Source organism: Henckelia pumila, chromosome 4 (assembly GCF_033568475.1).
Source record: "Henckelia pumila isolate YLH828 chromosome 4, ASM3356847v2, whole genome shotgun sequence".
Classification (NCBI taxonomy): domain Eukaryota; kingdom Viridiplantae; phylum Streptophyta; class Magnoliopsida; order Lamiales; family Gesneriaceae; genus Henckelia; species Henckelia pumila.
Genome location: NC_133123.1, coordinates 201,520,854 through 201,536,039, shown reverse-complemented (window position 1 = coordinate 201,536,039; position 15,186 = coordinate 201,520,854). Strand labels below are relative to the sequence as shown.

At 33.3% G+C, this 15,186-nt stretch overlaps 1 protein-coding gene and 1 pseudogene across 2 annotated transcripts; one reads left to right on the top strand and one right to left on the bottom strand.

Moving 5' to 3' along the window:
- The first annotated feature begins 270 nt into the window (after positions 1-270).
- Positions 271-4,806, top strand: LOC140867738 (phosphatidylinositol/phosphatidylcholine transfer protein SFH8-like; annotated as a pseudogene).
- Positions 4,807-4,901: 95 nt separating this feature from the next.
- LOC140864223 (phosphatidylinositol/phosphatidylcholine transfer protein SFH3-like) lies at positions 4,902-9,772 on the bottom strand. Of its 2 annotated transcripts, none has more exons than XM_073268243.1 (14): positions 9,721-9,772; positions 9,121-9,245; positions 8,767-9,028; positions 8,418-8,517; positions 8,029-8,295; positions 7,758-7,835; positions 7,522-7,623; positions 7,175-7,224; positions 6,972-7,071; positions 6,790-6,888; positions 6,615-6,704; positions 6,076-6,199; positions 5,580-5,971; positions 4,902-5,260 (listed from the first exon to the last, which is right to left on the bottom strand). In XM_073268243.1, the coding sequence occupies exons 2-14, from the start codon at positions 9,167-9,169 to the stop codon at positions 5,162-5,164; spliced, it is 1,812 nt and encodes a 603-aa protein (XP_073124344.1). In that variant the 5' UTR covers positions 9,170-9,245; positions 9,721-9,772; the 3' UTR covers positions 4,902-5,161. The 2 variants fall into 2 exon arrangements, with proteins under 2 accessions (XP_073124344.1, XP_073124346.1); XM_073268245.1 differs by having other exon boundaries at positions 9,121-9,239; positions 9,721-9,756.
- Positions 9,773-15,186: the final 5,414 nt, after the last annotated feature.

Genomic DNA, 15,186 nt, shown 5'->3' with positions numbered 1-15,186 from the left:
GGGTCATCTGCACATGATGAGAGAAGAGAAAGGAAGTTTGATTTTGAAAATTCAGAGGATGAAAGGAGGACAAGGATTGGTTCTTTGAAAAAGAAGGCTCTCAATGCATCGTCTAAATTCAAGCATTCTCTCAAGAAGAAAAGCGGCAGAAGAAAGAGTGATGGCCGAGTCAGTTCTGTTTCTATAGAAGATATTCGCGATGTTGAAGAATTGCAAGTTGTCGAGTCATTTCGACAAGCCTTGATATTAGAAGAGTTGTTGCCAGAAAAGTTTGATGATTACCATATGATGTTGAGGTTAGTATTCTTGGTGGCTTTATGTTTAGTTGTATGCACATGCATATCAAGTATTAATTAGTCATGACATTGTGGATTTAGAAAATGGGTGTAAACAAGCTGAGCTTGATTCAATTATGTGCTTGAAGTTTTTGGCTCAGGCTCGATGCAAAGCGAGCTGGCTTATGGGCCCTTGAACCTTGAGAAAAGCTCTAACTCATAAGATTTTGAATCGGTAGTACTGATGATGTTGCCTCGAGCTTGGCTGGCTCACCTTGCATTGCATCCCTAGTTTAAAACAATTATGCCACAAGGACATTTAGGACAATACCCTATATCTTACTGAGTTAAGGTGGTTAAATGTGTATTTAGTTGTATGAAGATTGAAGATTCTCTTGAGTCAACTAACAAAATGACATTTGCACTCATGGGTTAACAATGAAAGCTGCTTCCATCCTGCAGTGAAAATTTCTGGTAACATCTTTGAGACATCTGCTACAGGTTTCTGAAAGCAAGGAAATTTGATCTTGAAAAGTCTAAGCTCATGTGGGCTGATATGATTCAGTGGAGGAAAGAATTTGGGACGGACACAATTGCCAAGGTATCCGGATTTGAGACATAATTTTTCTTGTTTTTAATGTCAAAACTGTAAATTTCCTGTTGTACTGGTTTTCAAAATGTTCTAATAATTATTTGAAGTATATCAATCATGTTTCCCGTAAGGATTTTGAGTTCGCTGAGTTGAATGAAGTTTTGAAGTACTATCCCCATGGCTACCATGGTGTTGATAAAGAAGGAAGGTCATTGTACATCGAAAGATTAGGGAAAGTTGAGCCAAACAAACTTATGCATGTTACCACTATTGACCGTTATATAAAATACCATGTGAGAGAATTTGAGAAAAGCTTGCTATCAAGTTTCCAGCTTGTACAATTGCTGCGAAGCGACATATTGATTCAAGTACAACAATTTTGGATGTTCATGGTGTGGTATGTTTCGCACCTTTTGGCATATCCGTTAATTATATTGATTAAAAACTCATTTTCTTTTGTCTTTTTGTGGATGTTTCATAACTTGTGGCATATCTGTTAATTATATTATATTGATTAAAAACTCCAGTCTCTTCCTATTGAAGAGTCATTCTGTATTTTTTCTAGGGTTTGAAAAACTTTAACAAGAACGCACGGGACCTCATAACAAGGCTTCAGAAGATAGATGGCGACAACTATCCTGAAGTAACATTCATATTTCTAGCTTAGTTACTGCATTATGTTTAATTTATTGTTGTTACAATGTTCTGCCTTTCTGCAGACACTTCATCAAATGTTTATCATCAATGCTGGTCCGGGATTTAGGCTACTGTGGAATATTGTTAAAAATTTTGTAGATCCCAGGACTGCCACTAAGATTCATGTAGGCTTATTCTTATCTTCTTGTCATTTGGAAACTTTTATTTTAATTGAGTGACAATCCATATCTTAGTCTTACGATTGCTTTTACAGGTTCTTGGAAACAAATACCAAAACAAGTTGCTTGAAATTATAGATGCAAGGTGAAATTAAGAAAATTATTTCTCGTGTGATTCCATTTTCATCATTGTAGATTTTATAAAATGATAACTATTACTGAGATCCCTTCTGAACAGTTTCTAAACATTTTACCTGGGCCTGTGCAGTGAACTGCTCGAATTCCTGGGAGGAACGTGTAATTGTGCTGATCAAGGGGGTTGCCTTCGCTCTGATAAAGGGCCATGGAAGAATCCAGAGATACTGAAGGTCCTGACCTACCTGGATATTTAAAGTCTTAGATTAGATTGTTGTGATACATTAATGAGATTTTCTAGGAATTATTTAGCTTCAAGTTAAAGATAAATGATTGATTGACATTGCTCTGCAGATGGTGCATAATGGTGAAACACGGCGAGCAAGACAAGTGGTTAAAATTCTCAATAGTGAGGGGAAGGTAGTCTATGCTAAACCTCATTACGCAAGGGTAAGGATCCTGCATTAGTTTTACTTTTCCTGGACACTTTCTTGATCATGCCTGATAACTGATACAAGTATATGCTTATTGGGCTTGGAGCAGCTGAAAGGCAGTGATACTTCCATTGCAGAGTCTGGTTCTGATGTTGAAGACATTGCGTCCCCGAAAGCCACTAGGAGTTATGCACATCTTCGGTTGACTCCAGTTCGTGAGGAGGTAACATTTAGTTATTTATTCTAAACATTCATGGCTATGATGCAGTTTCAGTGAATGGGATTGGTTTTCTGAGTCTGAATTATCCTGCATTGCTTGACAAATACTGCTCTCTGTGTTTCTCCTTTTTTCCCTTTTTATTTAGGTGGATGAATGTTAAGTTCATCTATTGTCGGTCATGCAATTTAATTGTTTGCCGTGGTTGATAATCTCTAGTTTTTCGTAAATTCTGGAACCATCATGTTTCACTGCCCCTCCTCCATCATAATTATTTTGAAAAATCTGGAATTAAGAATTATGTGACAAAAATTGAAGTTATTTACCTTTTATTGAGTTATAGTGAAAATATTTCTCTTATTTCAGGGCAAGATTACTGGAATGGCTAGTTATGTTGGCAACTTCTCGGGATATGATGAATATGTTCCCATGGTGGACAAGGCTGTTGATTCTTGATGGAAGAAGCAAACGAGCCCCACAAAGTTTTACCTTAATCAATAATTGGTTAGTCATTTAACATAACTTTTTTATTCATAATTGCATTATCGTGTAACACACGCTTTATGCATGTTTTTCTATTTATTTTGTTTGAATTGGGTGAAATGAATGCATATAATCAGGGAACCTTCCACATGATTTCGGTACAAGTGTCTATTTCCTTTTAGATTTCACTATATGGCAATTTATGTTGATGTAGGAGAAACTAAAAAAGATCTATGGTGTTTATCTTCATCATCATTTCCAAATTTTCAATTTTGTGTATCTATCATTTATTCTTTTGCTGATGGTGATTCTAGTTCATGCTGATTTCATCCTTACCTATCCACTGACCACTGTATTCGAATGATAAAAGAACTTGGTCTTCTATATAGTTGCTGAACCTGGAATACTTTCATGATGTCCCTACTTCTTTTTTTCCATGTAAAATCACATTTATTTAGGATGTTAATTTAATTTTTCATTCAGAGATATTTCCACTGCCGGATTCTCAAAGCACACCAAAAGGGTTGCGGGCTCAGTTTTTGGCAGCTCTTATGGCTTTCTTCATGGCCCTTTTCATGTTCTTCCGTTCAATATCATTCCGTACTTCCAAGAAACTTTGTGATGCTTCGTCACAGCATGAAATAAACGTTCAGGAATTTGCCTTTGACACGATGCTAAAGGAGGAGTTCCGGCCACCATCGCCAACACCGGCTTTTACAGAGACGGATCTACTATCTTCTGTCCTCAAGAGTTTGGGCGAGCTTGAAGACAAGGTCAGTTCTCTTCAGGCAAAACCATCGAAGATGCCCTACGAGAAAGAAGAGCTTCTGAATGCTGCTGTTTGCCGGGTGGATGCCCTAGAGGCAGAATTGATTGCAACCAAAAAGGTAAATATCCTGCATGATATTATAACTGTGAATTTGTGCACATGACGGGAAAATATACACTTTCTGTCTACTAAACCAAGGATTTACTGTCTCATCAGATCCACTTTCTCAAGAATTATAGCACACAAGCCTCTTTGATTGGACGACTTAAGTGTGTGGTCACTACCTCGGATTATGCTAATGCTCATAAAGAGCGAAATAATAGAATGTCTGATGCTATATTAAATCTGATGTATATGTGAACACTAAGACTAGACATAAAAAGGGAAATCATAATCAGGAATTCAGGATAGCAGGAGCTAATGATAAATGACCAAATTCATGTTAACCATTCACTCAGTTTTGGTAAATGTTGCACACTTCTTGCCCTCTCCATCAGTGTGTTATGTATTTTATCATTCCTTTGTTCAAGATAATATTATTCTTGATCTGAATTCTACCAATCTACTTCTTACCTTCATCTTTTCAGAATTTTTTTGAAATGAGAGTTAAATTTGTATTTGAGCAGGCTCTGCACGAGGCTTTAATGATGCAAGATGATCTGCTTGCTTACATAGACAGTCAAGAAGCCAAGTATCGGGTGAGTCAAGATGAATTTATTTCTTAAAAATACAATTTTATCGTGGGGCTGTGGTAATGTTTGGTGCTGACTTGCCTCCTGCTTCATGTTTCCAGAAGAAGAAGTTTTGCTGGTGAGATGGTTCATAGTTGGAGCTTCTGAGGGTTGAGGTTATCTTCGTCCCGGTTTCATGTCTTAAAGCACAACGATCATCGTTTTAAAAAAAACATTGGCTTTGTGAACTTCATTGATGATATACTTATCTTTGGTGAGAAATTTTATGGAATACATATATGTATTCATCTTTTTTTATGCAAACTTCATGTACAGTGTGTTCTTGAATGATGTTATGTGAGATTCATGGAACATTATTTGAAGTTATGGTTGTTTATCTCGGTGTGCGGTGCTATTATCCCTGTGTTGACGAGCTGACTTTTCGGATGCACAAACAAAAACAGTCCATAGAATCTTTAAAGAACAAAATCAAACATATTTTTTAAGTTCAACACAAAACCATGAGTATTTAATTGGCCTTTCCAAGAAGATGCTTGGCATGCCAATGGAGGGATGCCATGCTAAAACACCCCAATGAAACCTAGTACAAATAGCAAACATTGTACTTTACAAGGCCCTTAAGTTGATAAAAAGAAAAGTAAACATAAAATCTGTTGGGAGTTCAAAGAATGGTGTTTCTTGAGTCTAAAATCACCATGTCTGAAAGAATCAAAACATTACTTAACTCGCTTTTATTTAGGTTTCTCTACTTAGAAAGCAAAGAACAACTTTTTCTTCTTCTTCTTCTTCTTTTTCTTCTCAATGTAGGCGAAGACCTCCTCTTGTCGAACGAGAGCATCCTCGAGAGCCTGTAAATTCGATATTTTAAAACAGTTGATTAAATCTATCAATATAACCCGGCTTTACATGAGCTTCAGATGATTCAACAAGAATCAATACACTTGAAAGAGCTGTAGTGCCATGTGAGACATGACAAATGTTGGTAAGTGCTAATAAAGATGTAACACCAAATTTAGTGAAAGATTATGCCTTCCTGTAGATATCGACTGGTCAATATCTTCAGTTACCAACCACTGAATTAAGTGGTACAACACTTGTGCTTTTCATGGCAAGATATTGGATGCGCAAATTGTGAAAGAAAAAGTGAAAAAAAAAACTAGTCAATACCTTCTTGGTTGCTGAAAGCTCTTGCTCCAAAGCATCTACACGGTTCAAAGCATTATTCAGCATCTCCTCTTTGTCAAGGGGCATAACTGCTGGCTTTTGGTTGAGAACTATAGCCTTCTCTTCTAGTTCACTCAAGCGTTTCATCATCATAAAGTAATCCTCACGTGAAATGGCAGTTTCGGGTAACTCATGTGCATTTTTGGAACCTTTAATCATCATATCAACACCACACATAGAACTAGAATAGAGTGTAGCATCTGTGAGCTTCTTAGGCATGTTACGAGTCATACGAACCATAGCGACAACACCCATTACTAAGGTCATCGCCCCGCAAAACAGAGAGTCGCTAAGTCCTTTTGAAGGCTTGCGGGCATCATGCACAGGGAAATAGTCTGTTGATATAGGAAGAAGATATAGGGAAACCACCCAATCATGTGTGGAAAGTTGTTCCGAGTCAAAATCCAAGGAATATGTTAAACAGATGATGATTATGTACCTTTAGAAACAGCAAAGTTATTATGTTTTGATCCTCCTCCCTTTATCCAAGTTGCAGTAACAAACTTGTCAACCATTTGAGCATATTTATCAGATTCATATGCACCGACACGGTTATTGGTCACCTGAGGAGTTCTTATCAATTATTGATGATCCTTTTATCTATAGATATATAGGTGAAAATACAGGGGTTTAAGTAGGGAAGTTCGAACGTTCCGGCCTCAAGATTTGTTCTTTGAAGTGAAGGTACATTTATGAACTGCAAGAGAATATGGTTAAGGAAAACCTTTTTGAGGCCAGCACTGGCAATCGACTCCAGTCTGTTATCAATTTTTTTTTCCAACATTTGTATGATTGCCTTTTACAATTCTGGATCATACATACTTTCGTAGCCCTAAACATTTTTTTTTATCATGTAACAAGTATTCTGGCTTGTTTATTGCTTTAGTTAGATTGCATGAGACCTAAACATGATTATACATAGGATCGATGCTGCAAGCGAATGCAATATAACCATGTTTAATCGTTGTGAGAACTTACTTCTTCGCGAACAGGGGAAAGTTGTGGATGTGCAAAGTAGTCTCTTGAAGAATCTGCCATTGAGTTACAGGAGTAGTTTTTCTTCACATTCTGCATATTTCATAACTAGCACTCGGTTTCAATTTCAAGAATCACAGTTAAAGAAAATCTTTGGAAATCATGCAAGACTTGATACCTTGGAGGTAGCACAGTCATCTACTGAAATAGTTTTCTCATCGACATTGGCGGAAACACTGGTCTTGTTCGAGCATTTGTGTTCACCGTTGCGAACCATCTTGAAGTCACATTAATCACAAAATTTGAGAATTCTTGATGTAAGGGCTTACACATTAGATATTTGATGCAAACAATAATAACCTTCATAATTTCAGTGTCATTCCAGGGGCCCTTGTCAGAAACCATGCAGCCTCCCTTATTAGCACAATTGCAACTTCCACCCAAAAACTCTGGCAACTCACTGATTTGTACAAAATCAAAATAACAGATTCAAGCTGCAGCGCCTTAACAAGAAATGGGTCATTTATGATATGTAAGAACTTGAATTTTTGGATAATATTTACCTCACGTCAATGATCTCGAGCAGCTTGCTCTGGTATTTGTTACCCAAAACCTGGTAAGAAGAAACATAGCAGCAGATTGAATCTTTATTTTTGTGAAATTCGAGCAAACTTTTTCCACCAAATCTGTTCCTATGAAGCCAATTGCCCACCATGTAAATGGACTAAGAACCATTTCTTAACCAATATGGAACATATCAATTTTGGACACCCTCAGCTTCATGCGGACCCCACCCAACTCCGAGATCACCATTTTTAGGAAACCGACTACTTAGAATGAATGAGTATGTGGAGGTTGTATCGGTACAAGAATATGTAGTGTCATTTAGAAGAGGTATAATGAGGCTTACATGAATCTTGGCAGTGGTTTTTGGGTCAAGGAATGACTTGACAGTGTTCCACAAGAGCCTAAATCCTGATCCTGCATTGATAATGTACATGCGGCATAGCGTCTGAAATTCAGAATAAACGAACAAAAAAAACAAAACCAATTAAGTGGTGTAAATGAGAACTCAATATACTTTTAAAATTAAGAACCAAAACAAGTATAGAATTTGGGAGGAAAAAAAAGATGGAAACTGTGTACCTCAGGGTAATTATCTCCATCTATTTTCTGAAGACGCTGAATCAGTTCCCTGGCAGACTTATTGAAGTTTTTCAGTCCCTAAATCATAGGTAGAAAATAGTTACATTATAAATGTCAGCTTCGGATCCAGCTTGTCTGCACAAACGAGACTCTACATAACGAATTCTGTCATCAATTTACAAACTGGTAAAACTCAAGTTGTTAGAAGCCAGTTGTTGGTTTTAACTTTAAGATGAAGCATTCAACTAAGAAAGACCCCTATGATACTTACAACTCCTTGTACATCCAGAATAGTTGTGCTCTGATCAATGTGTTTTGTAGCAGCAATGGAGCAGGCTGGGAACTTATCATTGAACGTCCTCTCGAATTCTTGAACATGATATTTTAGATAACGATCAATAGTCGTTACTTGCAACAACTTGGTCGCGTCCACTTGCCCGAGCCTTTCAATATAAACCGGCCTGCCGTCCTTGTCCACACCATGATTCCCTTGTGGATAGTATTTTAGGACCTCGCTTTTCTCCTTGAAATCGAAGTCCTAGCCAGAAATTTGTGACTGAAATATTTTAAACCGTACACTAGTCCAAACTCTATCTCTTAAATGCTTGATCGTTCGATCAATAGAAATGATTGTGTGTTGTGTACTATGATGATAAGTACCTCCATAAGAGTGTCAACACCGAAGTCCTTCCTCCACTGAAGCATATCAGCCCACATTTGCTTTGTTTTCTCAATGTCAAATTTCCTGGCCTTCAGAAACCTGCATGATACAAGAAATATAGCGTGAGCCGCCTTCTGTTTTTGTGTTTGAAGTCGCATTCTTTATGACTAGTTTCATATGATTCAGAAAACCCTTGTAAAAGTACACTAATTAAAGTTACGTTGATGTAAAACATTTGAAATGTATCGTTAATATCAACTATAACTTTTGTTAAAACGAAGGAGATTTAACTAGAAATCTTGTAACCTTTTTCTGATACATGGAATGAGAATTGAAAAGGAAAGATACCTCAAGAGCGTATGATAGTCATCATGTTTTGAAGGGAGCAATTCTTCGAGGATTAACACCTGACGAAAGGCATCCACCACCTGCAATTCCTCTGCATCATGCTCATCCTCCAACACAACAGACATAACTCTGCTGTTACGCCTCCCTTTCTTCGTCAAGGAGCTCCTCAACTTGCTCGATGCATCCATCGCCTTCTTCTTCATCGATACCAGCCTCGTCTTCCTCTCATCCTCCATGTTTTCCACATCAATCTTCTCAAGACCTGCAAAAAATTCCACACCAATAACACATTAACTATATTATCTGATCCGGCTCCATGAAAACGTAGGATACGGTGCAAAATAATATGCTTACTCGGCCTACTAGGATGTTTGAGAGGTCCTAACATTATTGCTTCACTCATGATTACACAATTGCCGAGTTTTGCTGAGAAATATTTACACTGTCCCCAGAAGCCACAAACTTCAGACAGCCTACAACTTTTTAGCAAGGTCAATCGAGTCAGAATATTTTTAGTATTTTCCGTTACATACAAAACTAGCACAAAGCTTATATTCCACAAATATCGGCCTTTCGATCATTATCACAGAGCAACAATCAACCATTGGGAATGAGATAGAGCGATCAAAACGTGGTGTTTGGGCGACCGTATGGTCTATAAGATTTCTTAAAGGGGCAAGCTGTCGTTTTTTTTCCTAACAAGAATGGTTTCATTTATTTTCATGCAGAGGAATATTAAACATTCTACGATTCAAGAAAGAAGACAACATCAAAGTTATTAACTAATAACAAAATGGACCAAAACCCATGATGATCATGATAAAGGAGGAGTCAAAACACATTCAACATTCTAAAAATAAAATCTATCCAATCTTATAAATCAAGAAACACAAAATATTTATTAACAGAGAGAAAAAAAAATTTGATCCAAGCAAATGTAATTAAGAGCTCAACTTTGAACATTTTCTGGGGATTGATCATTAAACAGAGGGTAGAGAGAAATGAATAGAAACAAAAAAGAAAAGAATTCCTTTTTTTTTTTACCAGTGAAAGAAATGGCCGTGTTGTCCGAATTATGGGCAAAACTCAATGGTGCCCATTATAGGATCAGTCCCATTGTTTCTTGAAAATGGCCAAACACCATTAATACAAATATATTGTAGAATTTTTTGGAGAGGTTTCCAAAATATTTTTTAAAAAAGAATATTATAGAGATTTTTAACTATTTTCATAATTCTTAGATTTGACCATGTCCCCCTCTAAGATTTTCCATTAATGCAAGCGACTACATTCAAATTCCAAGTGCTTCCCACTTTGTTATGTTTTAAAATAATGACTCTAAAATCCATTTGTGATTTGAATTTTAATCCATTAGTTAAACCCAAATAGAATTATAATCCATTTTTAAAAATATACTTGATCTTGTGTGTGTATACACTTGAAGTTTACATAAATGTTTTGGATTGAAGTGGACAGTGTTGTTAAGTATCTTTATTGTCATTGAAATTTTGGTTTTTTTTTTTAAAAAAAAAACAAATATATAAAGTCCAACAACAACAAAATTTGTTGTTAAATTGATCAAAATGAATTGCACCATTTTACAAAATATCGGATTACCTCTAGAGTAATTCTAGACGACTTTTGATTAACAGATATGGTCATATTACATGTCGCTAAAAAAAATTTAAGAAAAAAAAAAAAACAAATAGAATTTTCTCAAGCTGATTTTTATAAACATATACAAACAGACCAAATCCATTTATAAATAGATTGGTGTTGAAAAGGTAAACCATTTCCAGATGTACAACAATGTCAATTGGTGATAATTAGTGGTACTCCACTAATTTTAGGTTTTCATGAGCGTCAGCTCAAATATTTATATATATAAATATAAATTTATAGTTAAAAAAAAATGACACGATTCATTAAAATAATGGGGGTTATATTGGTTTCTATATTTTTTTTAAAATTTAATTAATCATATTACAAATTACTTTTAATAGCTTAGATGAGGATTTACATAGATGTCGAACGCGATATTTATTTTAAATTGGGAGACTATGGTCCATGGTTCCTAAGCCAATGAGCTAGGCTTGTGGTATTAATAAACCTGATTTAATAATACATTAAAAAAATTCATTATTTTGAAAAGAACTTAAATAGATTATTAAACAAGTGTTTAATTGAGCTTATAAACTATTCATAACAACTTACGATAGAACTTTAATATATAACAAATAAATTGTATGACTCTAAACTACTAAGAAATTTTAATAACCACCAATTTTGTTATCTCTCGTATTTACGCTTCCATAATGCAATGACACCGAAAACCTATCTTTTTTCTTATTCTTTTACTCTTTCTTCGAAATTTTATTTATTGCATGTATTATCTTATTATAACTATTCATTTTGTAAATCGTTGACGAGTAAAATTATTCATTACAGTTTTTCCGTTAACTTTCACTTCAACAACTTTAGTTAATATTATTTATCTAAAGGGGAGTGTTATTTACATTCCAAAAAATGTTAATAATACTACACTTTATCCTTATCTATTTAATTAATTATTAGACAATATTACTCTTATCTTTAATTTCCTTATATTATAACATTTGGATTTACTTTAAAAAGCAATTATTTTGTACGCCAATAACTAAAACTATAATATTTTAAAATTTGGTACATAAATTTTGTCATATACAGAAGAAAATAAATTTAAAAATATAATATTAATATTAAATATTTTATTCTGGTTTTAGACAAAATATATAAAATAATTGAGATATAAACAAACTTTGAAGTATCAAATTCTTATTTTTTTTTTCAAAACTTAATTATCAAATTCTGATTAAATAAAAAAAATAAAAAATAAAAAATTTCTGATTCAATCTTATAATAATAATAATAATAATATATAAAATATACAAAATAATAAAATTCAAAATTATATTATTTTTTTATAGTTTTTATTATTTTTCTACATTATACATGTAGATGTAGACATGGTCGGGTCGAGAAATTCAGAATCGGGTTATTCCTGTTTGGGTACTACGTGATTTTTTTTAATTTATTAATTAAATTTTATTTATAGTTTTTTTAATTAAAAATATACTTAAACAAAAAAAATACAAAAAAACATTAATATATTAGAATCCTTGACTAAAATATATAACTAAAATAAAAACAATTTATTTTAATTAAATTTATAATATTATTTTTCATTTTAATAAAAAAATTTAAAAAATAAATAAATCGGTACCCAAATTACCCGATCCGGTAAAAATTTACTACCCAATATCTACCCCGAAATATCTGTATCGAGTTTGGGTTCTACTCGAACACGACAAACTACCCGAATTTTTTGAACGGAAGGCATATCGAATGTGTGAAAAAATTCCACTATCGGTAATATAATTTTTATAAAATAAAATATTATTTCAAGTTCATTCATTTTATGTTGACATAAATAAACTATTCAAATTAATCTATATATTTTATTATTCATTTTGAGAAATTTTAAAATAAAGATATATTAATCAATAAATTTGATAAATAATATTAATCTTAAAATTAAGATTTTTAATAATAGTTATATATGATCGTGACAATCAAAAAAATTTCACCTAAATATTCTACATATTTTGTGATAAAATTGACTAATAAATTTTTATGTTCCTACTAAAACTTGGGTTATAGTATTCAAGATTAAACTAAGATTTTTTTTGTTATTTTAAAATTTTATTTATCTTAAAAAATTACGATAAGACATTAGAATTTGTTATTGATACAAAATATAGTTTTAGGTTATTTAAGGTAGATAAAAATGTTATATTATATATATAAGGAAAACAATTAAAAAGGGTATTATTGTCTAGTAAATAATTAAATAGTTAATGTGGAGTGTTATTAACAATTTTTGAAGTGCAAATAACACTCCCATTTTCTTATTTATCCAAAAACATTATTTACAAAACTTTTAGAAACCACGAACTAACTTTAACATTTATAGCTTATGCGTAAAAATATGTTCAAAAATAATATCATGTGAATTTTCATAAAATAGTAGATGCCTTTTAATTAAAAGTTATTTGCATCAACCACCCCTGTGAAATATTGAAAATATGCACTTCTCTCCTGTGAAATTTTAATAGGCATTTTCAACCTTGACCTTTTAAAAAATTAGCACATTCGACCCTTCAGATGAGTGATTGTTGCGCACGCGCCCTTATGCGACTGGGTAAAATTTTGATATTTTTTTTGCACCAAATACCCCTATGAAATATTAAAAATGCATATTTGACCCCTGTGAAAATAATTTTTAAATTTATTCAACCCATAATACACAATTTTTATTAAAATTTAATTATAAAATATTTAGCAAATATTTTTTGTTTTATTAATTTAATTTTAAATTTTTAATTTATTATGATTATATAATTGTTTTCTAAAAAATATTATTATTTTATCTTGTTATCATTATTTTATTAAACTTTCTTCTTGTTCCAACTTCTCCATTAAAAATGCATTCATAAACGCGATTTAAATACCTAAACGTACCAAAAATATTAAAATAAAATGATAAGTGAATGATAAGTGCCCAACATTTTTAATTTTATTTATTTTTATTTTAAATTTTAAATTTACAATTTTAAATTAATTTATTTTTAAAAAAAATTATTAATTTATCTCGTTATCATTATTTTATCAAATCACTTCGTGTTTTCAACTTCTACATTAAACATCATTCTTAAATAAAAATTTAAATATCTAAAAATACAAAAATATTGAACCAAATGATACGTTCATGAATGTTACTTTTTGGATTTAGAATTATATAAGCATGTTATTTTTTATTATTTATTATAAATTGTGCAATGCTTATTTTCGAAAAATTTAAATTTTGGTTCAATAATATTTAGTTCTCAATAAAAAAAAATATGTTTGAACTTATCAGTTTAGTTCAATATTTTGGTACTTGAAACTATTTAAATACTTGTTAATGAATCCATGTTTAATTAAAAAGTTGAAAATACGAAGTGAATTTAATAAAATAATGGTAACAGGATAAAGTAATAATATTTTTTAGAAAATAATTAATTAATGATAATACATTTAAAATAAAAAATAAAAATTAATAAAACAAAAAATGCTTTCTAAATATTTATAATTCTATTTTATTAAAAATTGTGTATTATGGGTTGAATAAATTTAAAAATTATTTTCATAGGGGTCAAATATGCATTTTTTATATTTCACAGGGGTATTTGGTGCAAAAAAATTATCAAAATCTTTGCCCAGTCGCATGAAGGGCGCGTGCGCAACAATCACTCATCTGAAGGGGCGAGTGTGCTAATTTTTTAAAAGGTCAGGGTAAATTGGTAACCGCTGCCCGCATCGGCTCCCAAACATTTGGTAAAGACGCAAAAAGAATAAGTGCTCGAATCTCATCATCAAATTTGATTTCAACCGATGTTAGTTAGTGTAGCGACCCGACCCAGATCCACTACTTAATTAGAGTTAAGAGCATAATTACGCATGCATTAAATAAAATCGTTGCGGAAGACTTATATACAAGTAGACCGGCAGAATACAACCGGCTAACAAACTCGATTTATAGAACCCAATCGAATTACTTAGATAAAAACCTACAGCTAAATACTGCTGTCTTCAAGGTCGCTGGCTCCTCCAGGCTCCTGGTACTCAATCCTGCACCTACACCTGCCCCGTCAAATAGGGTATCCAGATACACAGAAAATACTGGACGTGAGCTCTAAGATTTATATGAATGCACGGATAAACATACAAATATGATGCATGCAAATGACAGGAAATCCATATCTGGGATAACTGTATACAAACTGCTCAGACTGGCGCCTGAAGTACGAGCTCGTCACATCGCGGTAGCTAACCACTGTGTGCGACCACTCACTCCCGAATCTCGGACGCGGACCACGGAGTCCTCTAGGTATCAGTACCTAAGGGTACTCGATATCAAACGTCCAAACAAGGTTGAGTAACCTTAACTTGCTCATCTCAAAAGATGTATAGACGTACAGGCACAAGATGATATGTATATGCCATATATCAATAACAATAACATGCAAACACATAAATGCAACATATAAGCATGCATATCCACTGGCAATCTCAGTCAGTACTTACGTACCTTTCTAAGGCAGTCCTAGTAGTCCCACTCTAGGTTTCAAGCCTATCATCAAGTCTACAATGCAAATACCCATGCATCATTCAATAAGCTCTAAAAGCCTTAACTAAGCTATTGCATACTCCTAAATAATTTAAGTAGACCATAGCTATACCTGCGTCCGTCGTCAGCCCACTGATGGCGACTATCCCGCAACTAGGGGTACACCCCTGCTGCAGCTCCACAGCTTCGAGCACTGCTCCGCTACATGAGCA